This window comes from Gadus chalcogrammus, chromosome 12, assembly GCF_026213295.1.
Source record: "Gadus chalcogrammus isolate NIFS_2021 chromosome 12, NIFS_Gcha_1.0, whole genome shotgun sequence".
Classification (NCBI taxonomy): domain Eukaryota; kingdom Metazoa; phylum Chordata; class Actinopteri; order Gadiformes; family Gadidae; genus Gadus; species Gadus chalcogrammus.
In genome coordinates, this window is record NC_079423.1 from 22,852,086 (window position 1) to 22,879,383 (window position 27,298).

The 27,298-nt window shown below is 44.0% G+C and overlaps 1 protein-coding gene across 1 annotated transcript; it reads right to left on the reverse strand.

Moving 5' to 3' along the window:
• Positions 1–19: 19 nt before the first annotated feature.
• On the reverse strand, positions 20–27,088 carry LOC130393013 (complement factor H-like). The gene is made up of 7 exons (XM_056603579.1): positions 27,022–27,088; positions 6,023–6,205; positions 4,066–4,257; positions 3,735–3,899; positions 905–1,096; positions 577–738; positions 20–123 (listed from the first exon to the last, which is right to left on the reverse strand). The coding sequence occupies exons 2-7, from the start codon at positions 6,087–6,089 to the stop codon at positions 35–37; spliced, it is 867 nt and encodes a 288-aa protein (XP_056459554.1). The 5' UTR covers positions 6,090–6,205; positions 27,022–27,088; the 3' UTR covers positions 20–34.
• Between the last annotated feature and the right edge of the window lie 210 nt (positions 27,089–27,298).

The window sequence follows — 27,298 nt, forward strand, 5'->3', positions numbered from 1 at the left end:
TAATATTATTCTAATACTTCTCAGCAAATATTGATTAGTATTTTTGCCAAAAATGCACATCCCTATTAGAAGGCTGATGGATGTCTTGAGCACTGTCGTCTCCTCCTTCCGCCATGATTCCAACTACAAGAAAATGAAAAACATTTTGTTGTAGGCTACACAGTGTGCCTGCGCGGCAACTTCAGGAGACTCGGATGAAGCGCTGGGAAGGATTTAAGCACGGTTTAAGCAAGGTTTCCACACCGCGGGCACGGTTATCCACCGTGGATACCGGTGGATAACGAAATGAAAACGGTAATTGTTATTGACTCCATTTTATGGGGGTTTGCAGTTTCACCGGTGACCGTTACATCCCTATTCTGGACTATATAATCACTCTTTACCCGGTGCTAAAGCGTGCCACTTCCGTCGTTTTCCTGTCACATTACGTTCAATAGGTGGTGCTGTCTCTCTACAAAATGTCTGGCCCTGTGTAGAAGGGTCGATGATAGAGCTCAATGTTTATGAGAACGTTGACAGACCTGTACAACAATTTAGAAAATGCAAGAAACCACATATCAATAAAAATTAAAATACCTTTACAGAGTGGGTTTGGTGTCCATCCGTTTTCCGTGCATCTAGCTGTATCATCAGTTGGCCTGAAGCCTTCTTTGCACCAGTAGTGTGCATGTCCACCATATCGTGTACTTTGAAGCCGTTGTTTCAAATTAGGGTCATTTGGATCCTGACATATGATCTCTGAATAAAGAAGCACAATTGTGACTCATTGGGAACTTATAGTGGTTCATGATTGTTTTCGCAAATCATACAGTGCGACATCTACATAGTTCTCAATATAGATATATCTCAATATAAATATTTATACATCTACAACTAATTGATGCACGAAAATAATGTTGCCTACCTTGGCATTCTGCAGCTGTATTCCATTCCCCACTTTTTGTACAAGTAATTGTTTTCTGGGTTTGCTGATCATCAATGGAAAACCAGTGGCCTTGGTTGCATATCACCGAAACGGTTTCTCCAGGTAAAAATTGGTCCTTATTTACATCAAGATAAGTGTTCTCTCTCTCTTGCGGCAGTTGACATGTCACTTCTGAAAATCAAAAAGTAGGATAACAAATTAATATTGCCATTACCCAGCAAGCAATAGCCCTCATATTGATATCTGTGCCTGATAAAGCCCTGAATTAGACAACCTACACTGCAGCCACTTATGGGCCCTCATTTATCAAACAAATGTAGGAATGAGCGCAAATCTGAACGCATTATTAATTTTTTACGATGAATCATCTGACAAACCCACGTGAGATTCACAAAACGTTCGTATCACACCAATCCCAGCGTACGATTACAATAATTAACGTAACACGCCCATATAAAAGCACGTCTTCAGAAGTCTTGCCCCTAACTTTTTTTGACATCCAAATTGTGCGGGTCACCCCATAGGGTACCCGATACCCATGCAGGACCCGTGCAGGACTTTAGTTGTTGTGGAGGTACCAGAGAAGTCAGAGAACCCGACGCAGTCTTTAATTCATAATATCATCCGGAAGCGCACAAAGCTTTTAGCCGTGATATTATATTATAATATATTATGTATTATATAATATTATATAAAACGGCAACAATCACTTTCTCCTGCTGCTGCGATTCACTCAGGACTGCAGGGAGTTAACGCTGATTGGCTGTTATGCTAAATCCTTCAGGGAGTGAACGCTGATTGGCATTGTGGGAGTTGTCATCTTAAAGTCACTAGCTGTTTCCCAATTTGAAGGACGCATGCTCAACGACCATCTTTTTAAGGACGCTACATCAGAGAACGCCTACAAGTACTGTTCCAATGTTGAGGACACTTGGAAATTTGCACCCTTTTCGCACCCTTTGATTTGGAGAATTCCATGATTTTTCAAGCAAAAATGCCCACAATCCTTTGCGTTCAGACGCTGCACGGGGTATTTAAAAATTGCGGATAGAAAGCAATACACATTGCTTTACACAAGTTACGTTTTTGAACGCTTTCAGAAATATTTTGTGCTGTATTGCTTTTTATAGATTCATTCTGTAAATGCAAAAAATTTGGCTTAGAGACCTTTTTTCCCAAAGTTTTTGCAACGTAATGAAAGCCTATATTTTTAATGGATTGATTTGTTTTAATATGTACGTAGCTGGTGTTTAAACAAACTACTGTCGCCAATAACAATTTCAACAATTAAAATATTGAAACATTTCCGGTTGGAGCAGTATTAAAAAGCGGAAGCAGTAGCGCATCCACACTAGCAAGTCGTTCCAAACCCCGAAGTCTACAAACGCTAGGCAGCGCTCTAGCCAGCCCTCTAGCCTAATCTCCATAGGACGCGACTCACAAGGAAGTGTTCTAACACGGCTGCAGCCTTCACATTGGGAAACAGCCTGTCTGCCTTTTCTCTGTGAAGAAGGCACCAAATTAGAAATGTATGTTACTACTCGATTACATATATGACCCGCTTTCAATACAGATTCATGTCTCCACCGGTGAAATGCTCCTTTAAGAATACTTACAATTAGATGATGACAATTATGTCACTTTAAAACATATAAATACATACATCCTTATTTAATGCTATTATGAGCACCAAAACATGAGTTTTCCGTCATTCAGTCAATGCTCCTGCCAAGCAATGAGGATTACATTGAGCATATTCGAGAAAACATTTTGCATTGCATGTAATTTATACTTCTTATAAAAAAAGAATTGCAAATACAGATGGATGACAAAATAAAGGAAATGCTGAGTACTTAAGGGATGCATAGATATATTCATGACGGGGTGTAGGTCCACTCAACTCCTGAAAGTGCCCAGTACATTAAAATAAATACAATATCATAATAAGTGATCATTAAAGGCATTGTTAGTAAGCATGAGTCTTCCTCTAATCACTTAAATATCACTTGGATGCTTTTTTAATTTTAAGAGCATAATAACAACGTAGGCATAAATGATAACCAGATAACCCGATTTATTTTCCGTGCATGTAGCCGTACGAGCATCAGTTGGCGTGAAGCCTTCTTTGCACTGGTATTGTGCATTTTCACCAATCCCCTTACTTTGAAGCTGTTCTTCCAAATTAGGGTCATTTGGATCCTGACATCTGAATAAAGCTGAATAAAGAAGCATAATTGTGTCTCAGTGGGAACTTATAGTAGTTCATGATTGTTTTCCCAAATCCCAAGTATTTTTGCCAAAAATGCACATCCCTATTCGAAAGCTGATGGATGTCTTGAGCACTGTCGTCTCCTCCTTCCGCCATGATTCCAACTACAAGAAAATTAAAAACATTTTGTTGTAGGCTACACAGTGTGCCTGCGCGGCAACTTCAGGAGACTCGGATGAAGCGCTGGGAAGGATTTAAGCACAAGGTTTCCACACCGCGGGCACGGTTATCCACCGTGTGGATAACGAAATGAAAACGGTAATTGTTATTGACTCCATTTTATGGGGGTTTGCAGTTTCACCGGTGACCGTTACATCCCTATTCTGGACTATATAATCACTCTTTACCCGGTGCTAAAGCGTGCCACTTCCGTCGTTTTCCTGTCACATTACGTTCAATAGGTGGTGCTGTCTCTCTACAAAATGTCTGGCCCTGTGTAGAAGGGTCGATGATAGAGCTCAATGTTTATGAGAACGTTGACAGACCTGTACAACAATTTAGAAAATGCAAGAAACCACATATCAATAAAAATGAAAATACCTTTACAGAGTGGGTTTGGTGTCCATCCGTTTTCCGTGCATGTAGCCATACGAGCATCAGTTGGCGTGAAGCCTTCTTTGCACCAGTAGTATGCATATCCACCATATCGTGTACTTTGAAGCCGTTGTTTCAAATTAGGGTCATTTGGATCCTGACATATGATCTCTGAATAAAGAAGCACAATTGTGACTCATTGGGAACTTATAGTGGTTCATGATTGTTTTCGCAAATCATACAGTGCGACATCTACATAGTTCTCAATATAGATATATCTCAATATAAATATTTATTCATCTACAACTAATTGATGCACGAAAATAATGTTGCCTACCTTGGCATTCTGCAGCTGTATTCCATTCCCCACTTTTTGTACAAGTAATTGTTTTCTGGGTTTGCTGATCATCAATGGAAAACCAGTGGCCTTGGTTGCATTTCACCAAAACGGTTTCTCCAGGTAAAAATCGGTCCTTATCTACATCAAGATAAGTGGTTCCTCTCCTTTGCGGCAGTTGACATGTGACTCCTGAATATCAAAAAGTAGGATAACAAATTAATATTGCCATAACCCAGCAAGCAATAGCCCTCATATTGATATCTGTGCCTGATAAAGCCCTGAATTAGACAACCTACACTGCAGCCACTTATGGGCCCTCATTTATCAAACAAATGTAGGAATGAGCGCAAATCTGAACGCATTATTCATTTTACGATGAATCATCTGACAAACCCACGTGAGATTCACAAAACGTTCGTATCACACCAATCCCAGCGTACGATTACAATAATTAACGTAACACGCCCATATAAAAGCACGTCTTCAGAAGTCTTGCCCCTAACTTTTTTTGACATCCAAATTGTGCGGGTCACCCCATAGGGTACCCGATACCCATGCAGGACCCGTGCAGGACTTTAGTTGTTGTGGAGGTACCAGAGAAGTAAGAGAACCCGACGCAGTCTTTAATTCATAATATCATCCGGAAGCGCACAAAGCTTTTAGCCGTGATATTATATATTATAATATATTATATATTATATAATATTATATAAAACGGCAACAATCACTTTCTCCTGCTGCTGCGATTCACATTCCTTCAGGGAGTGAACGCTGATTGGCATTGTGGGAGTTGTCATCTTAAAGTCACTAGCTGTTTCCCAATTTGAAGGAAGCATGCTCAACGAACATCTTTTTAAGGACGCTACATCAGAGAACGCCTAAAAGTACTGTTCCAAATCCCTTTGATTTGGAGAATTCCAAGATTTTTCAAGCAAAAATGCCCACAATACTTTGCGTTCAGAAGCTGTACGGGGTATTTAAAAATTGCGATTAACAATTAACAATAACAATTTCAACAATTAAAATATTTAAATATTTCCGGTTGGAGCAGTATTAAAAAGCGGAAGCAGTAGCGCATCCACACTAGCAAGTCGTTCCAAACCCCGAAGTCTACAAACGCTAGGCAGCGCTCTAGCCAGCCCTCTAGCCTAATCTCCATAGGACGCGACTCACAAGGAAGTGTTCTAACACGGCTGCAGCCTTCACATTGGGAAACAGCCTATCTGCCTTTTCTCTGTCAAGAAGGCACCAAATTAGAAATGTATGTTACTACTCGATTACATATATGACCCACTTTCCATACAGATTCATGTCTCCACCGGTGAAATGCTCCTTTAAGAATACTTACAATTAGATGATGACAATTATGTCACTTTAAAACGTATTAATACATACATCCTTATTTAATGCTATTATGAGCACCAAAACATGAGTTTTCCGTCATTCAGTCAATGCTCCTGCCAAGCAATGAGGATTACATTGAGCATATTCGAGAAAACATTTTGCATTGCATGTAATTTATACTTCTTATAAAAAAAGAATTGTAAATACAGATGGATGACAAAATAAAGGAAATGCTGAGTACTTAAGGGATGCATAGATATATTCATGACGGGGTGTAGGTCCACTCAACTCCTGAAAGTGCCCAGTACATTAAAATAAATACAATATCATAATAAGTGATCATTAAAGGCATTGTTAGTAAGCATGAGTCTTCCTCTAATCACTTAAATATCACTTGGATGATTGTTGTATTTTAAGAGCATAATAACAACGTAGGCATAAATGATAACCAGATAACCCGAATCAAAGAAATTTGAAATAATGGTTCTGAAAAAGAGAGCGAATCCGTGATGCAAACGTCCACGGTCCCGGGTCACCGTTACGACCTTAGTTGTCGCAATGCAAGAAATCCTAGATTTGTGTGCGATGCCATTAGAAAAAAACAACTTACGAATGCAAGTAGGAGTTACTTGAGTCCATTGACCACGTTGGCATCTAATTATACTCTCTCCTTCCATTCTGTAATTGGTACGGCATATGTAGGTTACTCTGGCACTATCCCTGTAGACCACCCGTTTATTTTCAGTAATAACTGCATTCTCTACTCTTTTTGGTAAATTGCATTGGGAGGGCACTGAAAAAGAAAGAAAAAAGGGCACACACAATGTTAACCCAAAACCAAACATTAATTTCCACATCTATTGATGATGAAACAAACTGAAAAACATACAAACAAGTTGAAAAATAATGTTGCCTGGGCTACTCTTGTTAATGGCTGATGGTTTTGCACTGGGCTGAACTATGCTGAATGGCTTTAATAGACTGCGATGAAACTAATAAACTCCATAAACTCTGCCCCCTTGGCAATTGCGTCATCTAATTGGGATTGCTTTGGTTGTACTGAGCCTTAATTGTCACTTTGGATTAAAATAAATCTAATTTTTTTAGTGTATGATTCAAACTCAACCTGCCCCAGAGTCTAATCTGTGTGACTTGGGCCAGGTGAGGGTGCTTTAACCAACAATTAACCACAGTACAGACACTCGCACACGTAATATTTGCCTGCTGAATAGGCGTTAACTGACGCCTATTTATGAAGCAACCCAGTTGCGCGGGAAGTAGGGGTGCGGCAGTGGCTGCAGCACCCCCGGTGGCGAAGCTTTAAAACTTCGATGACAATAAAATTATAGCTTATAAATATCTCTGGTTGTAGTTTCTGTTCCACAACATTGTGTACGTCATGTTTGGGGCATGGGATGAAGAGAGGGATAATTTAAAAAATATTTTATTTATCTTCAATGTGTACAATCAGATTTGTCTTGACGTGATTGCGATTCAGCCTAAGCATGCACGCACACTCACAGCCTGACACAAAAAACGACAAACAAGTTCTAGAGTGGTCTGCAGAATACAGGGCCTGTGTAACATAGTATCTTTAGAATTCTATAAACTCTACGTTCATGTTAAGTTAGTATCTCGTCGCTTTGAAAGTAGAGCGAGTTCAATGAGGCCGAACGTACTACTCGTCAACAAAAATGGCTGCGGCCATAAAGAGATTTATTTTCTTTGCATTTGTATCACATTGGTCATTTTAATTTAGATTTTAAATGCTGTTACACACTTACATTACTACTTTACGCCGGTCACCAATTTAGGCATTGCACGGTCTTGCTGTGCATGCAATACAATGTAAAGTTGTTTCGTTTGTTTTCGAGCTGGTTTGCTAAAGAGGCTAATGTAGCTAACATTAGCAATGACTATATGAGAAACGGGATATTTACTACGACCAAAAGGGGACGTGCCTCCGCAAATTCTGCAAGAAAGCTGGGAGATTTGCAACTTACGACAGAGTGGGTTTGGTGTCCATCCGTTTTCCGTGCATCTAGCTGTAACATAAGCAGTTGGCCAGAAGCCTTCTTTGCACCGGTAGTATGCATATCCACCATATCGTGTACTTTGAAGCCGTTCCTTCAAATTAGGGTCATTTGGATCCTGACATCTGATCACTGAATAAAGAAGCACAATTGTGTCTCAGTGGGAATTTATAGTAGTTCATGATTGTTTTCCCAAATCATACTCTGTGACATCTACATAGTTCTCAATATAGATTTCTGGGCACTTACGTGAACTTATTTGGTTTACTTTAATTTGATAACAATTGTTTAAAAAACACAGCAATCCAATCAAAGCTGAAGGATCGGGGCGACCTGGTTGGTTCACATATGAGGACAACAATCCTAAGAATATTTATAGATCTACAACTAATTGATGCATGAAAATAATGTTGCCTACCTTGGCATGGCCCCATCCAAATGACCCCAGCTGAAATCCATTTCCCACTTTCTGTACAAGTAATTGTTTTCTGGGTTTGCTGATCATTAAAGGAAAACCAGTGGCCTTGGGCGCATTTCACCGAAACGATTTCTCCAGGTAAAAATCGGTCCTTATATACATCAAGATAAGTGGTTCCTCTCTCTATCAGCAGTTGACATGTCACTCCTGAAAATCAAAAAGTAGGATAACAAATTAATATTGCAATTCACCAGCAAGCAATACTAGTCATATTGATATCTGTGCCTGATAAAGCCCTGAATTAGACAGCCTATTAGTCTCGCCCCTAACCTTTATGACAAGGACAAACGTCCAACGAAAAAAAATAAGGAATTCTTCGGAGACCGAAGTTGAGACACTCGTGTCACTAGCTGATGCGAACTGTCTGATTTTGTTTGGTAGCCAAAAAGCTGGCATTAAAGGCAAGCCAAAAAACGCTATATGGAAGCTAATCACTGTTGCAGTCAATAGTGTGTTCATTGGGCATTGGGCTACGGAAGAGGTTTGAATAATTAATCAAATGTAAAATTGATGTTCAATTGATCCTGCTTAAAAATTTCACATTTGACCTGTAGGCTATCGTTTGCATTGCGTTAAAAGTAATTTTATTCTGAATAAGGTGAAGTAAAAATGGTCAGAACCAAAAAAAATATGTTGGGGCTGTGAAGCGGTCCATAATAGAAACTGGAGGAGGCCGGGTGGACCCTAGCCTTGAACTGACGAAATTTGAGGAGCGATTCGGGTCTCCCTCCATTTCGGGCATAGGTGGTGGCGGAGGACAACCCAGTCGCCAAGAAAAAACGTCCACTGTGTACGTTTCCATGAACACTGGATACGTAGCATTTCAACGTAAAAAATAGCGTGTTATACCTACAGTATCCACGTGTGCCGCTGTGCAGGCGGGTTTCGGGGTTTGGGTTTCACGGCTTTCGCGGCAAATTGTGGACACGATTGTTTAGGGGGGGGGGGGGGAGACTGTTGTTGACCGGGGAGGGGGGGGGGGGGGGAGACACGTTTGTTGGGGGGGGGGGGGGGGGGGGTGGAGAGACACGTTTGTTGAGGGGGGGGGGGACGACACACGATTGTAGGGGGGGGGGGGGGGGAACACATGTTTGTTGAGGGGGGGGGGAGACACGTTTGTAGGGGGGGGGCACGCTCGACAACGAGAGTTGGTTTTTATTGAACGCTCGACAACGAGAGTTGGTTTTTATTGAACGAGACTTCAACACGGAACAGCTGCACGAAACGATGGTCACGTCGGTGACGGTGTCGACAATAATGAACACACGAACAATGTTAATAGAACAACACACAACCACATAACATCCCGAACCCATTAACCCCACTTAATCCTAACAACAAAACAAGTTAACAAAAGCCCCATTTGTCAACTGAGAACCCCAATTCCCAGAATCCCCCGCGGCTCCGGAACACGGCGTAGCTTATATTAATCTTTATTATCTGAATGGAAAATGCAATATTTTAGGACAGATACACCATTAAACGCGTTTCTAATGACATTTCTAGCGAGAAATGTACATTTTCCTTACATAATCTTCAGTCAGTGAATGTGTATGATCTTTATTAATCTTTATTATCTGAATGGGAAATGCAATATTTTAGGACCGATTCACCGTTAAACGTGTTTCTAATAACATTTCACTTGCATAATCTTCAGTCAGTGATTGTGTCTGATCTTTAGTTTTATAGTTATTAGGATTTGATCGGCTCGCTCGCATGTTTCAACGACGTCAGGTTGCTTTCGCTAAATTAGCAGCTCACGTGCTTCCTGCGTTTGTGTTATTAAACTGTTACTTTATGTAACTTTTAATGATATCATCTTGTTAGAAACACGTATATCTGAGAGCCAACCCAGTCGCCAAAAGCATACCTACGTTGACAGTGTACGTTTCGTGAACACTGGATTACGTCGCATTTCAACATAAAATAGCGTGTTATACACACACACACGCACAGACACACACACACACAAGCACACACACGCACGCACAGACACACAGACACAGACAAAGACACACACACACACACACACGCACACACGCACACGGTGCATTTCGCTGCTAAAACAACAACAAAATAATATTCCCTCAAATAGTATTACTTTCAAAACGTTGGCCAAAATGGCCAATAATATCATTTTTTATTTGGGATGCTTCTAGGACATTTTGGGTGAATTTTGAACGGTATGTGGGGGGCACGTTTTTTGCAGGACCTGGCAACCCTGCGCTGTTGCCCGAGATCTGGATCCACCCCGGCGTGGTGCCGTCTCCTTTTGACCTTTTGACCCCAGACTTCTGGGAATAGCTGAATCAATTCATTAGTCAATCAGAAGCATGTAAATATCTTCCCGGTGGCGTAAGAGGACGAACAAGGTGTCCTTCAACATCTACGCTTCCAGGCGATTGCAACGGTGCCACACATGAGCATATTCGAACATGTTTAATGGTAGTAATTAGCTGTCGAAATTGGAGGCCTTAATCAATACTGAGCAGCTATTGATTTGCTTCCCGATAAAGATTTGTCACAAATGACATGTTATTTAGCATCTACACGTTGAGCTGAGTCCAATGACACCAAGAACGACACTCTAGCTAATGGTAACATGTGTTTTACATGGTACACCTAGGTCTAGGACATGATCTCGGTGTAGCAAGAGGCCGAGCTTGATCTCATTGGACTCAGCTTAACGTGTAGATGCTAATTAACATGTAATTTGTCAAAAATCTCCATCGGGAAGCAAATCTATAGCTGGTCATTATTGATAAAGGCCTCCAAAATCGACAGCTAATTACTACCCCGAAACATATTCAAATATGATCATGTGTGGCACTGTTGCAATGGTCTCGAAACGTAGATGTCAAAGGACACCTTGTTTGCTCTGTTGCACCACCGGGAAGATATTTTCATACTTCTAATGGATTGATTCATATTTTAAGGTTCTCGGAGTGAGACTTTAAGTGGCTGCAGCAGAAGTGTTGAGACGAAAGATGATATCAAGAGATTTATAGAATATTCCCATTCACATTATGATTCTTCGTCGTAACATCCGACCAAACATCCTTTACATTCACAGAGCGAAGATTATGAAAGTCCAGGCCCCCCCTTCCTGCACTCGGGGTCCGACCGGGCCAAGTTTCGGTGCGGGGGTCCCAGTTAGGCCCTAGAATATGGTATTCAAATTTCAGGGCGGTAGGACCTTCCTATCTCAAAAACTTTTTTTCCACCACATTCTGAACCATTAGGTCTCGCAGGCAACACTTCTGAAGGGGCTTTGTCCAAATGACAGTCCATTTGGGAAAACTTTTTTTCTCTATGGGCTAGAACTACAAATCTTGCATATGTCGTTCTCGGGGCCCCAGGAAATGTTTGTCAACATTTTAGCATCCCTAGCTATCTCGAAAAGGCTGGAAAAGGGGCGTGACCTCCAACAGTACAGTCAATGTACATAAGACAGAGGTTAGTTTCTAGGCCCCATTTTTGGCGGGATGGAGGTGTACATTTGTGGCTTAATGTGTGTAGACACCGCTGGCCTGTGGCCACGTCTTTGAAGTCTGGGGTCAAAAGGTCAAAAGGAGCCGGCACCACGCCGCTTATGAGATAACAAAAAGTGAGATCTGTATTTCTCTCATTACATTTTGTCATTATTGAAGAGAGGCCTGATTCTCAGATATGCATATTGGACTGTTAGGGTATAGTTCTGGGAAGAACTTCAGGCCAAAATCTTGCAAGCGAGCCGCTGGGTGCAGGTGCAACGAGATGGAGCACTTGCTGAGCCTGGACTTTCATAATCTTCGCTCTGTGAATGTAAAGGATGTTTGGTCGGATGTTACGACGAAGAATCATAATGTGAATGGGAATATTCTATAAATATCTTGATATCATCTTTCGTCTCAACACTTCTGCTGCAGCCACTTAAAGTCTCACTCCGAGAACCTTAAAATATGAATCAATCCATTAGAAGTATGAAAATATCTTCCCGGTGGTGCAACAGAGCAAACAAGGTGTCCTTTGACATCGACGTTTCGAGACCATTGCAACAGTGCCACACATGATCATATTTGAATATGTTTCGGGGTAGTAATTAGCTGTCGATTTTGGAGGCCTTTATCAATAATGACCAGCTATAGATTTGCTTCCCGATGGAGATTTTTGACAAATGACATGTTAATTAGCATCTACACGTTAAGCTGAGTCCAATGAGATCAAGCTCGGCCTCTTGCTACACCGAGATCATGTCCTAGACCTAGGTGTACCATGTAAAATACATGTTACCATTAGCTAGAGTGTCGTTCTTGGTGTCATTGGACTCAGCTCAACGTGTAGATGCTAAATAACATGTCATTTGTGACAAATCTTTATCGGGAAGCAAATCAATAGCTGCTCAGTATTGATTAAGGCCTCCAATTTCGACAGCTAATTACTACCATTAAACATGTATATGTTGTTCTATTAACATTGTTCGTGTGTTCATTATTGTCGACACCGTCACCGAGAGTGACGTGACCATCGTTTCGTGCAGCTGTTCCGTGTTGAAGTCTCGTTCAATAAAAACCAACTCTCGTTGTCGAGCGTGCCCCCCCCCTACAAACGTGTCTCCCCCCCCTCAACAAACGTGTGTACCCCCCCCCCCCCCCCCCCCCCTTCAACTAACGTGTCCCCCCCCCCCCCCCCCCCCCCCCCCTACAATCGTGTGTCGTCGTCCCCCCCCTCAACAAACGTGTCTCCCCCCCCCCCCCTCCCCGGTCAACAACAGTCTCCCCCCCCAGTTTATTAGTTTCATCGCAGTCTATTAAAGCCATTCAGCATAGTTCAGCCCAGTGCAAAACCATCAGCCATTAACAAGAGTAGCCCCCAAGCAGGACTAAAAACTCCTGCTATCGCACGCTTACTGGGGCGGGTACGGCGGATTGTTGGGTTCTTCCACCGAAGTCCCACTGCGAGCCAGGCGATTGCAACGGTGCCACACATGAGCATATTCGAACATGTTTAATGTTGTGAAACAAACTGAAAAACATACAAACAAGTTGAAAAATAATGTTGCCCGGGCTACTCTTGTTAATGGCTGATGGTTTTGCACTGGGCTGAACTATGCTGAATGGCTTTAATAGACTGCGATGAAACTAATAAACTCCAATCAACCTGCCCCAGAGTCTAATCTGTGTGACTTGGGCCAGGTGAGGGTGCTTTAACCAACAATTAACCACAGTACATGGGATGAAGGGAGGGATAATTTAAAAAATATTTTATTTATCTTCAATGTGTACAATCAGATTTGTCTTGACGTGATTGTGATTCAGCCTAAGCATGCACGCACACTCACAGCCTGACACAAAAACGACAAACAAGTTCTAGAGTGGTCTGCAGAATACAGGGCCTGTGTAACATAGTATCTTTAGAATTCTATAAACTCTACGTTCATGTTAAGTTAGAATCTCGTCGCTTTGAAAGTAGAGCGAGTTCAATGAGGCCGAACGTACTACTCGTCAACAAAAATGGCTGCGGCCATAAAGAGATTTATTTTCTTTGCATTTGTATCACGTTGGTCATTTTACAACACACACTTACATTACTACTTTACGCCGGTCACCAATTTAGGCATTGCACGGTCTTGCTGTGCATGCAATACAATGTAAAGTTGTTTTCGAGCTGGTTTGCTAAAGAGGCTAATGTAGCTAACATTAGCAATGACTATATGAGAAACGGGATATTTACTACGACCAAAAGGGGACGTGCCTCCGCAAATTCTGCAAGAAAGCTGGGAGATTTGCAACTTACGACTTGCACGTACCAACGTACCATCCAAATGGATTACAGCATTAGTCGTCTTAGAAGGTAGGGATGGGCAACGATCGTCGAATAGTCGGAGTCACGTCGATTATTGAAAAATTAATGTGACTATTGTTATTTATTACACGGCTCTTCTCAATGCTGTTGAACGCTCCGTTCACTTGCATGGGCCTGCACAACTCCCGGTGGTGAACAATTTTTTGATAATTCACCGTTGCTAAGCATATAATGACCGCTGTCAAGTAAAGTTATTATTTTTTTTATATCGTATCAATCCCCAAGTAGTCCGGTAACTTATCAACCCCAGCGTCCTCGGTTGCTAAGCGACGTCAACGTCTTTGGCGACTATTTCTCTGCTGATCAACACTACGAATGCTAAATAAATTGTAAAAAGACACACCGTGTGAAGTTATTTTTTTGACTGGTGTCTAGTTCACCGTCATGCAGGCTGTGTTCAGTAAAATAAATAAATTGCCATCTGCCTAAGCCCACGTTGAAATAATTTTGATGTTGAATGTTGATGGCGCAGTGGGAGAAATAAACAGATTGATTTCATACAAATCATAAAAGCCTCTCCATTGTGTGCGCGTGTATCCGAGGTGCAAATAATATTTGACAGATTTTCAAATATTATTTGAATACCTTTTATTATTTGAATACTTTTTTTGAATGCGTTACAGTGTGTGTATACACACACACACACACACACACACACACACACACACACACACACACACACACACACACACACACACACACACACACACACACACACACACGTGGAGTTCGCACAGTCGTGTGTCATTGGAGGGCCAAATTCTCTGGGCGTGCCAGGCAGAGTAAGGGGAGGAGCTTAGATGCTATGTGACGATATATGAAACCACATTCCAAATCAGCGCACTTGAGCCTCCGTTTTTTCAAAGGCAAGCAGAACACCTTGCCTCGAACATGTGTTCGTTTTACACCGAACGCAAGTTTTAGCCACTGGGGGACCATAGGCAGGCTAGGGGAACTCATATTTATGTTAGAAAACCTCATAAAGTGAGATTTTCATGCCATGGCACCTTTAAATACATTGCTTTTTTAACTCTGCCTTTATTTTCTATCTATTTTACTAATTTATTGCAAATGTTTTCTTTTACTTATCTATTATTTTATTTTATGACAATGTTTATATGTGAAGCACTTTGATTCTGCCTTGTGTATGAGAAGTGCTACATAAATAAAGTTGCCTTGCCTTGCCTTGCCTAGGCTTATGGTGTGATCAAGATGACTCGGAAACCAGCCTTCCGAGTTGCACTTGTGACTTAATTTCCGGTCTCGGAGCACTTATTGCGTTACCGTTCATCTTTGAGACTGTGTCATGAAATTGGCTAGTCGTTGTTTATTGTTAGCTACATTAGCCTCTTTAGCAAACCAGCTTGAAAACAAACAACACAAGTCGACATTGTATTGCACGCACAGCAAGACCGTGCAATGCATAAATTGGTGACCGGAATAATATAGCAATGTAATCAAGTGTGTAAAAGCATTAAAATATTTGACCAACGTGCTACAAATAGTTAGTTAGTTAGGCCTTTAAGTTCCCAAAGGAACATAGGCCATCGACAAAACCCCTCCATCCTCTCCTGTCTTGGGCCCTCCGCTCCAGTTGAGGCCAGGACAGCCCTTCTCTCTTCATTTCCTGTTCTGTGGTTCTTCTCCAGGTGGTTCTCGGTCTGCCTCTCTTCCTCTTGCCCTGTGGGTTCCAGGTTAGGGCTTGCTTCGTGATTGACTTCTGTCTTCTGAGTGTATGGCCTATCCACTTCCATTTCCTCCTCCGGATTTGGGTTTCTATTGTTTCTTGTTTGGTGAGTTCCCACAGGTTGGCGTTTGAGATGGTGTTGGGCCAGTAGATTCCCAGGAGGCGTCTGAGGCACTGGTTGGTGAAAGTCTGCAGCTTATTGAGTATGTTAGTGGTGGTCTTCCAGGTTTCAGAGCCATATAGAAGGGTGGACTTGACGTTTGAATTGAAGATTTGTAGTTTGGTCTTGAGTGACAGGTTTTTCATCTTCCAGATATTGTTGAGCATGTTGAATGTTGCCCTTGCCTTTCCAATTCTGGCTCTGACGTCCTCCTCTGTACCACCATCCACAGAAATGATAGTCCCCAGGTATGTGAAGCTGGCTACTTCCTCTAGTTGGTTTTGGTTCATGATTATGGGAGTGTTGTTGTTGCTGTTAATTCTCATTACTTTGGTTTTTGATGAGTTAGTTTTGAGCCCGAGCAGAGCAGCGGTATCCTCTAGCTTGCCTGATTTTTCCTGCATCTGTTGATGTGTGTGAGCCAGTAGTGCCAGGTCATCAGCAAAATCCAGATCTTCCAGCTGCTCTGTCAGGCTCCACTGTATGCCAGTTCGGCTATTGCAGGTTACTTGTATCATGATCCAGTCTACGCAGAGGAGGAAGAGAAGTGGAGAGAGCGAGCACCCTTGCCGCACACCAGTCAGGACCTCAAAAGGCTCAGATATGCATCCTTCATGGAGGACTTGGCATCGCATCCCTTGGTAGGTGCTCCTAATGATGTTGGTTATTTTTGCTGGGATCCCGTAGTGGGCCGTCAGTTTCCACAGCATCTCCCTATCCACACTGTCGAAGGCTTTTTCAAAATCTATGAAATTTACATAGACAGAAGTGTTCCATTCGATGGACTGCTCAATGATAATCCTGAGGGTGGCGGTTTGGTCTCCACAGGATCTGTTTTCCCTGAAGCCGGCCTGGTTTTCCCTCAGTTTTTCATCCAACCCCTTCTGAAGCCTCTCCAGCAGGATCCGGCTGAGCACCTTCCCTGGAGTTGATAGGAGCATAATTCCGCGGTAGTTCTTGCATTCCCTGAGGTCTCCTTTCTTTGGGATTTTCACAATGTGTCCATCTTTCCAGTCTGATGGGACACATTCTTCCTCCCAGATGGTTTTCAGTAGGTGGTAGAGCATGTTGGTAGAGGTTTCGATGTCGGCTTTCAAGGCTTCTGCTGGAATACCGTCGGGTCCCTCTGCTTTCCCTCCTCTCAATGTCTTAATGGCTTTTTTGATTTCTGGCTTGGTGGGGGGATTGCAGTTTATCTTCACCAAGTTTGGTGATGGTGGGATTTCTGCTGTCAGATGTGGGGCCTGCCTATTGAGCAGTGCTCTAAAGTGTTCAGTCCATCTCTTCACTTGGTCTTCCTTGGTTGTGAGTACACCCTGTGCATTTTTAATGTGTGCCTGTGTGTGTCTGAATCTGTCTGTGAGCTTTTTAGTGGTTAGGTATAGGTCCTTCAGGTTGTTCTTTCCTGCTGCTTCTTCTGCCTGTTGTGCTAGATCCTCAATGTATTTCTTCTTGTCTCTCCTTACACTTTTCTTCACTTCCTTGTTTGCTGCTGCATAGTCTCTCTGTGCTGCCATCTTGGTTGCTCTGGTTTTGCTTCCGTTTCATGCCTCCTTTTTCCCCCTCCTCTCGCTCACTTTTCTGGTGGTGTCTGTGGAAAGCCAGGGTTTGTTGTCTTTCGTCTCCCTACTACTTCCTCACATGTGTCTTTCCACATGTTTTTCAGACCTTTCCATATCTCATCCACTTCCCTGGGGGTTTCTATTTCTATTTCCAGTGCTTGATACCGGTTGTGCAGTGCGATTTTGTAGAGTTCTGTTGTACCTATATCCTGAAATTGTTGTATGTTAAATTTGACCCTTCCTTCTCTGTGTTTCATGGCTTTTAATTTCAGCTGAATCTTTGCTGTGAGGAGGTGATGGTCAGACCCTGCATCTGCTGCTCTTCTGGCTCTAACGTCCAGCAGCGAGTGCCTAAACTTCTGGCTGATGCAGATGTGGTAAATTTGATTTTCTGTGATGTGGTCAGCAGACACCCATGTTATTTTATGGATGTTCTTGTGTTGGAACACTGACCCACCAATGACCAAGTTGTTGTCTGCACAGGCTTCTGCAAATCTCTCCCCATTCTCATTCATGGTGCCTGGTCCTTCTTTTCCCATTATTAGCTCGTAGCCGTTGTTGTTTCCACCTATCTTTGCATTCATGTCTCCCATCAAGATCATGATGTCCTTTTCTTTCCTGGACTGTAGAATGTGATGTAGTTGGTTGTAAAATTGGTCCTTGGTTTCGTCATCAGTGTCGTTGGTGGGGGCGTAACATTGTACCACTTGGAGGTTTATTTTCTTGTGTGTGGTTTGGAATTTGGCTGTAATGATCCTTGAATTGATGGGTTCCCAGCTGATCAGGGCCCTCTGTGCTTCTTTGGACAACATGAATGCTACTCCCTGAGTATGTGGTGCAGAGTCATCTGGATGTCCAGAGTAGAGGATGGTCTCTCCACTCGCCAGCTTGACCTGCCCTGACTGGAGCCACCTGGTTTCTCCCAGACCAAGGAGAGATATTTTATATCTCCTCATTTCCTCCGCTATCATTGCTGCCTTTCCCCCAGCGTACATGGTCCTCACGTTCCATGTTGCGGACGTGCTGTCTCCTTTCGGTTTTCCAGGCACGTCGTCATCATCTCTTTAGCTTGAGGTGCTGAAGAGGCTTCTTTCCCAAGGGGTAAGGATTTCTTGGGTTTCATCGATGTTTTGGTAGCTATTCTGTTTTTACGAGGTGGGATCACTGGCCCCACGCCCAACCCCCATCTAAGGGGGAGTGTTTTGGAGTTGACTTGTTAGTCCTCTTCCCTCGCCTATTGTCTTCCAGGTAATAGACTACAGTCTCCTACCACGTGAGGCCAGACAGGCTTTAGGTCGTGTACAAGCTGTCTCGGCACGTCAAGCCCAACAAACTCCTGCTACTGTGTAATGAGAGCTGCCCGCGGCCAGCAAACCCTACCAGCAGCGCGAGACAGGGCTGTGTTCAAAAAATCGATCCACGATCCGATATCGATTCACGCTCAAAAAGCACGATATCGATCCAAAAATGTCTGGATCGATCTTTTCCAGGTGACTAAAGGCACTATTTTCTTTGACGCGCAAGGCGCACTATAAAAAGCGAGTGCCGGCTAAACGAAACCGAAACTTAAGAGAGCGAGATGGCTGAAGCGGCACCACTAAAATCACCTTCTGGAATGAAGGCTGATGTTTGGCAAAACTTCGGATTCAGACGTTACGAGGACAAAGACGAACTAGACAGAACAAAAGCAGTGTGCAAACTGTGTCAGACAGAGGTAAAATATAGTGGCAATACCACGAATCTCCGCAACCACTTATCCAGGCACCACGGCGACCTAGCTAAATCTGCCGCAAACCAAACAGCACTGGAAAAGGCATTTGGGGTTAAGTTTCCCTCGAATTCTACGCGTGCCTTGAGCATAACCGAGGGTGTCTGAATATTTATTAATAAAGACCTCCGACCCTACAGCGTAGTGGAAAATGCTGGATTTAAACTACTGATCAAGAGGCTTGAACCACGCTATGTCCTGCCCAGTCGCAAACATCTGAGCGAAACGGTGATTCCACGAAAGTATGCGAAAACAAAAGATGCCCTTGTGCATTCACTGAAATCTGCCGAGAGGGTGGCGTTGACATGTGACTGCTGGACCTCGAGAAATACTGTGTCCTACCTGACAATCACATCGACGAGGAGTGGAGACTAGCCGCTAGCGTCCTTCAGACCAGAGCAGTTGAAACGAGCCACACTGCAAGCAATCTCGCAGACCTGCTCCCTGAAGCCATAGAAGAGTGGGGAATTTCTGACAAAAACCCGCTCTTGTTACGGATAATGCAGCCAACATCGTGAAAGCGGTGCATTTGATGGGTCGTTTTCACATGGGCTGTTTCGCCCACCTCCTCGACCTGGCATCCCAAGCAGGACTAAAAACTCCTGCTATCGCACGCTTACTGGGGCGGGTACGGCGGATTGTTGGGTTCTTCCACCGAAGTCCCACTGCGAGCCACTCACTGAAAGATAAGCAACAGCTACTTCAACTGCCGCAACATAAACTCGTGATGGATGTCACGACCCGGTGGAACAGCTCGCTGGATATGCTGGGCCGTTTCCTCGAGCAGCAGCCAGCCATCTCAGCAGCGCTGCTGTCCCCCGACGTCCGCAGGAGGGAGAATGACCTCTGCACATTGACTGAGACGGACATCACCACTGCAGAGGACGTGGTTAGATGCCTCGGACCCATGAAGACCGCCACCCTAGCCATCTCTGAGGAGGAGTCCCCTACCATGTCAATGGTTGCCCCGCTGCAATTTCAACTGCTTAATCAGATGGCATGCACTGCCGAAGACACGTCCATCATTAAGTAGCTCAAAACTGCTGTCCACCAGAACTTGAGTTCAAGGTATGTTCATTTAACATGGCTGTGTAGTAGTACGCAGCACTGAAATGCATATGTAGTTTTTAAATAGATTTGTCTCTGATTTTGTTCTCATCTTCTCATAGAATAGAGCAGTGATTTTTCAAAACTGTAATATTCATAATAGTGTTTGCATGACTGTTCCTGCATTTACTGTAGACCTACCCTGCTATCTATCTAATGTGATATATGTTCCTCTATATAGATATGAAGGCCTGAAGGAGACCTTGTGTGTAGCATCATCCTTGGATCCACGTTTCAAGACCCTACCGTTCCTGTCTAATGAGGCACGTGATGCTGTCTTCTTGAAATTGACCTCTGAAGCTGCTCATCCAAACCCATCAACCGATGTAAGTTTGCAGATGATATAGTTTGCCCATTTGAATATTTAGACAATTTTTTTCTTAATTGAGCTGCAAAAGACTGAATTCAGGTTAATTAGTGTATTATTTTCTTTTGTAATATTATTCTGCATCAGAACACTACACCAGAGCAAGAGAACACCCATGGTTCAATGGATGTGGCTGCACCTGCACCTGCACCTGCACCAACTCAACCAAAGAGGCCCAAAGACTCTGCTCTGATGGCTTTACTGGGGTCGGCGTACACACCACCAACTCCACTACAGAAGAAAACAACAACTGAAAGGGCAGAGGAAGAGATCGCCACCTACAGGAAAGTGCCAGCTATTCCTCTTTCACAAAATCCACTGACATGGTGGCAGGTGCATGCAGAGGATTTCCCTCTTTTGGCAGGCCTTGCAAAGCAATATCTTTGCATACCTGGGACCAGTGTCCCATCTGAACGAGTTTTCTCAACAGCTGGAGACATTGTTAGTGCTCAAAGGAGCTGCCTCACTCCACAGCATGTTGACCAGCTCCTTTTTCTCCAGAAAAATTACACAATTCCTGAAGACTAGGACTCTTCTCAGTCAGGCATAATTTTTTCACTTTGTTCTTGTGGCTGAGCTGGTTGGTTAGTTCCTGTCTATTGTTTTACTCCTGCCATGGGTAGGCCTATGTTATTACCATCTAGCACACTTTTACATACATTCAGCCCAAGGCAGGCCTCTCTCTCTCTCTCTCTCTCTCTCACTCTCTCTCTTGTGACCTTATGAATCGGAATCGGATCGATCCAGGAAATTCGGATCGATTCCCAGCCCTAGCTACAAATACATAGAAAATAAATCTCTTCACGGGCACAGCCATATTTGTTGAGAGCGTCATAACTGAACTCGGTATACTCTCAGAATTCCGAGGGGGCCCGACCAAATGGGGGCCGTGCCTCCATGGAATGCCGCAAGAAAGCTGGGAGATTTCCCCACTTGCAGCTCGGAAGGCTGGTGTCCGAGTCATCTGAATCACACCAATAATAATGCCATGTTTAAGCTGTAGGCCGTGCCTATTTATGATTTCCTTTATTTTGCTTTTTTCATTTTGTTCATTATATTTTCTTCCCTCAAAAAACTAACCCCATTTTGATGATAACGTGTTTTGTCTGTTTGGGAGAGCCAAGTGGGGCATCCAGCCGGCTACAGGGGGTTGCATTATAGGGCTCACCATACCACCAATGTGCCGCTTCTTATTTTGCTGGATTTTTGCTGGATTTAGCTGCCGAAAAATAGAAAACCTGCAACACTGCAATGTTTTTTTGTAGAAAACTGCGATTTAGGGTTTGTATTCCGCTATTGTCGTCTGATTCATGGTATCTTAAGGTTAAGAAATTAACCAAGGTTTTTTTAATATATGAGTGAGGTATCTCACTATGGGACACGCCCCTTGCGCTGTCCGCCAGAAGCAATTTTACACTACGCCAGTCGTGACTGGCCAACAGACATGACGTCTGCTTGTAGGGGACGTCTGCTTCATGACGTCCTCGCTCCGGGCAAGGAGGGTGGTCTGATGAGATTGATACCTCACTCATATATCAGAAAACCTTGGTTAATTTCTTAACCTTAAATTTTCTTTCAATATTCGCTCGGTATCTCACTATGGGATATAGTAACTCCCGTATTGACAAAGAAGTACCAGTGCAAACCCATCAAACAGGCATTTTCACTGATCCAACGCTCAAGACAGTGTGAGACAGATTAGGCGCAGTAACATCCAACCTGTATAATCTAGTGAAAGTGTGAGGCGTCGCCCAGCAGGCAGCCGCACATATCTCTTCCAATGAGACCCCCTGAAACAGTGCCCATGATGCGGACATGCCGAGAGTCGAATGTGCGCGCAGGCCGACAGGGGGTTCCAAACCCACGCTATTATAGGCCATGGCTACAGGCCCCACGATCCAGTTTGATAAACGCTGCTTCGAGAGAGGCTTCCCCAGGTGTGACGTAGCACATGATACAAACAGCTGCTCCAATTTCCTGAATCCAGCCGTCCTATCAACATAGACGCGTAAACCCCACCCCCATGCGCAGCTGAGCGCATTCAGCTGCTCCTGCTTCTGGTACGAGAAAGGAGGAAAATGGAAAGCCAACAGCTCAATAGGGCGGTATGACAACGCAGAGTCGAATACCTTGGGAACAAACGCAGGATTCGGCTTTAATAAAACCTTTGAGTTACCCCGCAAAAACTGTATACATGCCGGGCTAACCGACAGCGCATGGATGTCACTCACGCGTTTAGCCGAGGCCAATGCGAGCAACAAAGCCGTCTTGAACGAGAGCGTCTTAAGCTCTACCTGTTGTAAGGGCTCAAACGTGTAGATAAACCCCACTGAGCAGCCAAGCTCCGCGACTCCGCATATGACTCCCGTCATATGCGTAACGTGTAGAGGAAGCCCTGGCCCCCTGGATAGTCGTAATGACATTCCATGGGAGTCCAGCCGTCGGTACATCCTTTCACGGGCCAGGCCCAAAGAGCCATGTGCTCCGGATGAGGATTGAAGATTTCCCCATGCGCTTGCGTCAGGAGGCAGAGGCCAAGGCTGGCTGCACAGCAACTGGACTATTTCCTCCAACCAATATTTTCCCGGCCAACGGGGGGCTATAAGGATCAGCGCATGACCCTTCTATCACACTCTGGCGAGAGTAGGAATGATCAGTTCTAATGGGGGAAAAGCGTACAGGAGGATGAGCGGCCACTCGTATGCCAAAGTATCCAGCCCCATCGGGGCGTTCCTACCGGTTAGGGAATAGAACAGAGGGCACTCAGTGTTCTCCTCTGATGCAAAGAGATCGACCTCCCCTCTACCGTATCTCTCCCATATCTGGTTCATGACCACGATGTGGAGTTTCCAGTCCTCATAACGAGGGTCGCCCCTGGACATTAAATCTGCTCCCCAGTTCCGCGCGCCTGGCACGTGTGTTGCTCTCAGCGACAACAGGTGGGTGTTGCCCCACATGGTCAGTCTGTGTGCCAACGTGTGCATTGCTCCCCCTGACGGTTTATATACGCCACCACCGTGGTGTTGTCCGTCCTGACTAGAACATGTTGCCCTTTCAGAAAGGGAAGAAAATGTTTCAGCGCCAGTGACACCGACTGAAGTTCCAGGCAGTTTATGTGAACAAACTGCATATGTGAACTCCACGTGCCATTTATTGTTCTGCCCTCGTATACGGCTCCCCAGCCCGCCCGAAAGGCATCCGTCGAAAGGACCTTCCTTGCCAGGATAGTTCCCATGGTAACGCCTGTAGTTAAAAAGGACGTGCGTCCCCAAGGGCGCAGCGCCAAGACGCAAGCCGTGGAGATCAAAACTCGGCGATGGACATGGCACGTCGGGTTCAGTTTGAGTGATGCAACCCATCGCTGAACCGGCCTCATATGGAGGCGGCCAAGTGGGACTACTACCAGCGCCGACGCCGTCAGACCCAATAGTCTGAGGCACGTTCTGAACTTCATCCAACATCAACATCATCCCCCTGCAAAAAAGTGCCAGACAAGCCTGAAAGGCTTCCACTCTCTCTGAGGATAGACGTTTTGACTATTTCAGTTTTGGTGTTTCATACCACTGCAGTTTGCACTTTTTAAGTAGAATTAATTGCGAAAACACTTTGTTTGAGCTTTTTCTTTGTCAAAATTGCATAGGCGGAATAGCAAAAAAATTGATTTGTGTGATGTTGCTTGTCTCATTATATAGAACATCTTGTATGCCATCTAAATGGTTCACAAGAAAGCCCAGTGTGTAACCTTTCATTCTTTTTGATACCAAGATTATGCTTCTACATGTTTGGGTTCACTTTTGTTTACAGTAAGCATTTTGGGTAGCCAAAGGTCTTTTTTGGAGTCTCAAAAAGGACCCTGACCAAAACGAATGGACATATCATTCCATAAAAGGAGCTGGAGACTTCATCTTTTATGCTTTGTTGATCTGCTTTTACACACAGCATCACAATAACTAGGGCTAGGGCTCAGTAGTGTTTCCAATGGATATGGTGTTACCCAGGGTACTACAATCAGCTTGGTTTTAGAGGTGTGTGTAACCGGCTGGAAGGAAAAACAATATTGTAGCCTTCCCAGCACTGTGTCAGTACATGATACAGTTTTTCTGATAATGTCATACAATTCTACAGGTTCTCAGCTTTCCAAAGAGACCAAGCATGTGATTAGAGGTCATACTATGAAGGAGCAGTGCTCTAGAGTAGGTGCAGTGCAAAAACTAAAAAATGGCAAAAATTGCCCGAAGACTAAGTGGTTAAGTTGATGTTTCCTACAGTGGGCACGACACAATATGTAGTGTAAAGTTAAGTAGCGATAAGAAACAGCTTTCCACTGCTTGATGACCATCTTATCACCACAGATTTAGTTCTTAACGGTCCCATGGCATGACAATTTCACTTTATGAGGTTTTCTAACAATAATATGAGTTTCCCTAGCCTGCCTATGGTCCCCCAGTAGCTAGAATTGGTGGTAAGTGTAAAACGAGCACTAGCTATCCTGCTCTGCCTTTGAAATATCTAATCTCAGACGCGCCGATTTGGAATTTTTCCCTGTATGTCGTCATACGGGTACATGTTACCTCCCCTTTCTCTGCTTTGCCCAATGAGCTACGACCGTGCGAGCGCCACATGTGTGTGTGTGTGTGTGAATACACACACTGCAACGCAAGTGTTGTACACTTCTTTGTTATTTGGATAACTGTTCTGCTGTTGGTGTTATGCCGCTTAAAGCCGGCCACACACCGGCGCCGAAGCGCCTCGGTGGGCATTTCACGAGTGTCAATTGCCGTCCCTTTGCGTGTGTCTAGCCGCCGCCTGTGTGGGCTAGTACGTCCGAAATAATGGAGGCGTTCTTTTTGACGCGCCGCTTCACGCCGGTGTGTGTTGGACTTTGGGCTTGGTGCGCATTTAACGAGCATCATTTGTCGCCCCTAGCACCAATAGGAAGCGGCGCGCTGCAGCACCGTTGTGATATTTTTTGAAAGAAGAAGATCAACAAACCGGGATGTACCAAACAGGGGGCGGCGACGCTAGGGATTAGAACAGTGGTGTGAAGCCTAGTGGGGCAGTGCCCCGCCAAGCGACTAGCCGCCGCCAGTGTGGGCTAGCACTTCCAAAATAATGTGGACGTTCTTTTCGCCGCGCCGCTTCGGCGCCGGTGTGTGTTGGGCTTAAAACATCGGGTTCTTTAACGTCTCTGGTATTTCCACAACAAGACTCGTTGTGGGCGTTATCTCAGCCATGGATGAGAAGGATTTCGGGGGAAAGTAACTCCCTGAAGTACATGAACTGCGACATGGAGGAGAAAGTGATTGTTGCCCGCGATTGTCTCCTGCCGGAGCCCCGCTGCCCACCACCGTGAGGCACCACCGTCGCGCCACCGCACCACCGCCGCGCGCACAGCTTTTGGCCGTGATAATATATATTATATTATATAGATATCAATGTATAATATGGTATTTAGATACAGAGCTCAAGGACTCCCGCCGGCGCACCCAGAGTTTTCTAGAATATTTACAGAACAAAGCAAAAAGCTGTGTGCGCCTCGCCATTGCGATGCATCCACTGTAAAAACGACTGCATGGTACATGGCTGCTTAGGGCCACACCCCCAACCTCCACCTTGACCCCCCTCTAAAAAACGGCAAGTTTGTGGAAAGCTCATTGTGGGACTGGCTTGTAGTGGCTGTAATTCTGCACCAAGGCTGAATTTCTTGAACGTCTTCAAGTACTGTATTAGGGGCCAACTAACAGCTCTATGTAAGCATTCATAAAGTAGCATGCCATGAGACCTGTAAAATAAACATAAAGCTAATCATTCGTCAAGGTAGTCGTAAGCAATTATTTTTGGGGAAAAGTTAATAAAAAGCAAGGGTACAAGACTTTATACATAATATTTTTGAACGAGTGAAGGAAACACTCATCCCAAAACCCATTACGAACTTTTCGCAATGGTTACAACCTAATAGTTTAGCGCATTTCTTGCATCTTATAACCTTGTCATTATTATATTGCTAATAAAAGTTGTGTGTGTGTGTGTGTGTGTGTGTGTGTGTGTGTGTGTGTGTGTGTGTGTGTGTGTGTGTGTGTGTGTGTGTGTGTGTGTGTGTGGGGGGTGTATATCGTGTATATCGTGTTGTCAGCGAATTACCTCTCGCGTGTCCATCAATGCCAATTCTACCAATTCCCAATGAGTGTGAGCAGATTGACAGATAATTACAACGCAATAGAAAACCGTACAACAATTTAAAAAATGCAAGTAAATAAGTTACTGAATGCATAAAAGTAGCCCGTGAAAATACCTTCACAGACTGAGTTTGGTGTCCATCTATTTATCGTGCATGTAGCCAGCTGAGCAGATGTTGTTGAGATATTTTTACGCGAGTATTGTGCAGAATCATTTATTAATCTGCTAGGGAGAGGTCACTTCAAAGAAGGGTTATTTGGAGGCTTATTAGAAGGGCCTTAATATAAAGCGTTCTCGAGGTTCCTTATGGGAAAACGTCTATAATATATATATATAACTGTACTTCCCAGTTAACATCAAGCTAAATAACAAATATGCACATAATAAAACGTCCCTATTGTGGGTCACAGCTGCAGTGCTCCTCACCTGCGGTGGTTGTTGCACTGGACCCAGACACGACAGTAGGCTCCACCTTCTCCAGCTCAGCTCCATTAGCTATAAACAGAATATTATTATTGCTACAGCTCAAGCCACTAGATGTTGCATCTTGCTTGAGCCCCTAGATGTATAGATATATTTCTCCCTCGTGGAGAAATGGCCAACAGTTTTGGCCAAGAGTGATTATTTGTATTTGTGTGTATATATACACATAAAGATGTAAAATATTGCTAAGAAATTGATAATTATTCAGAAAAGATGAGTA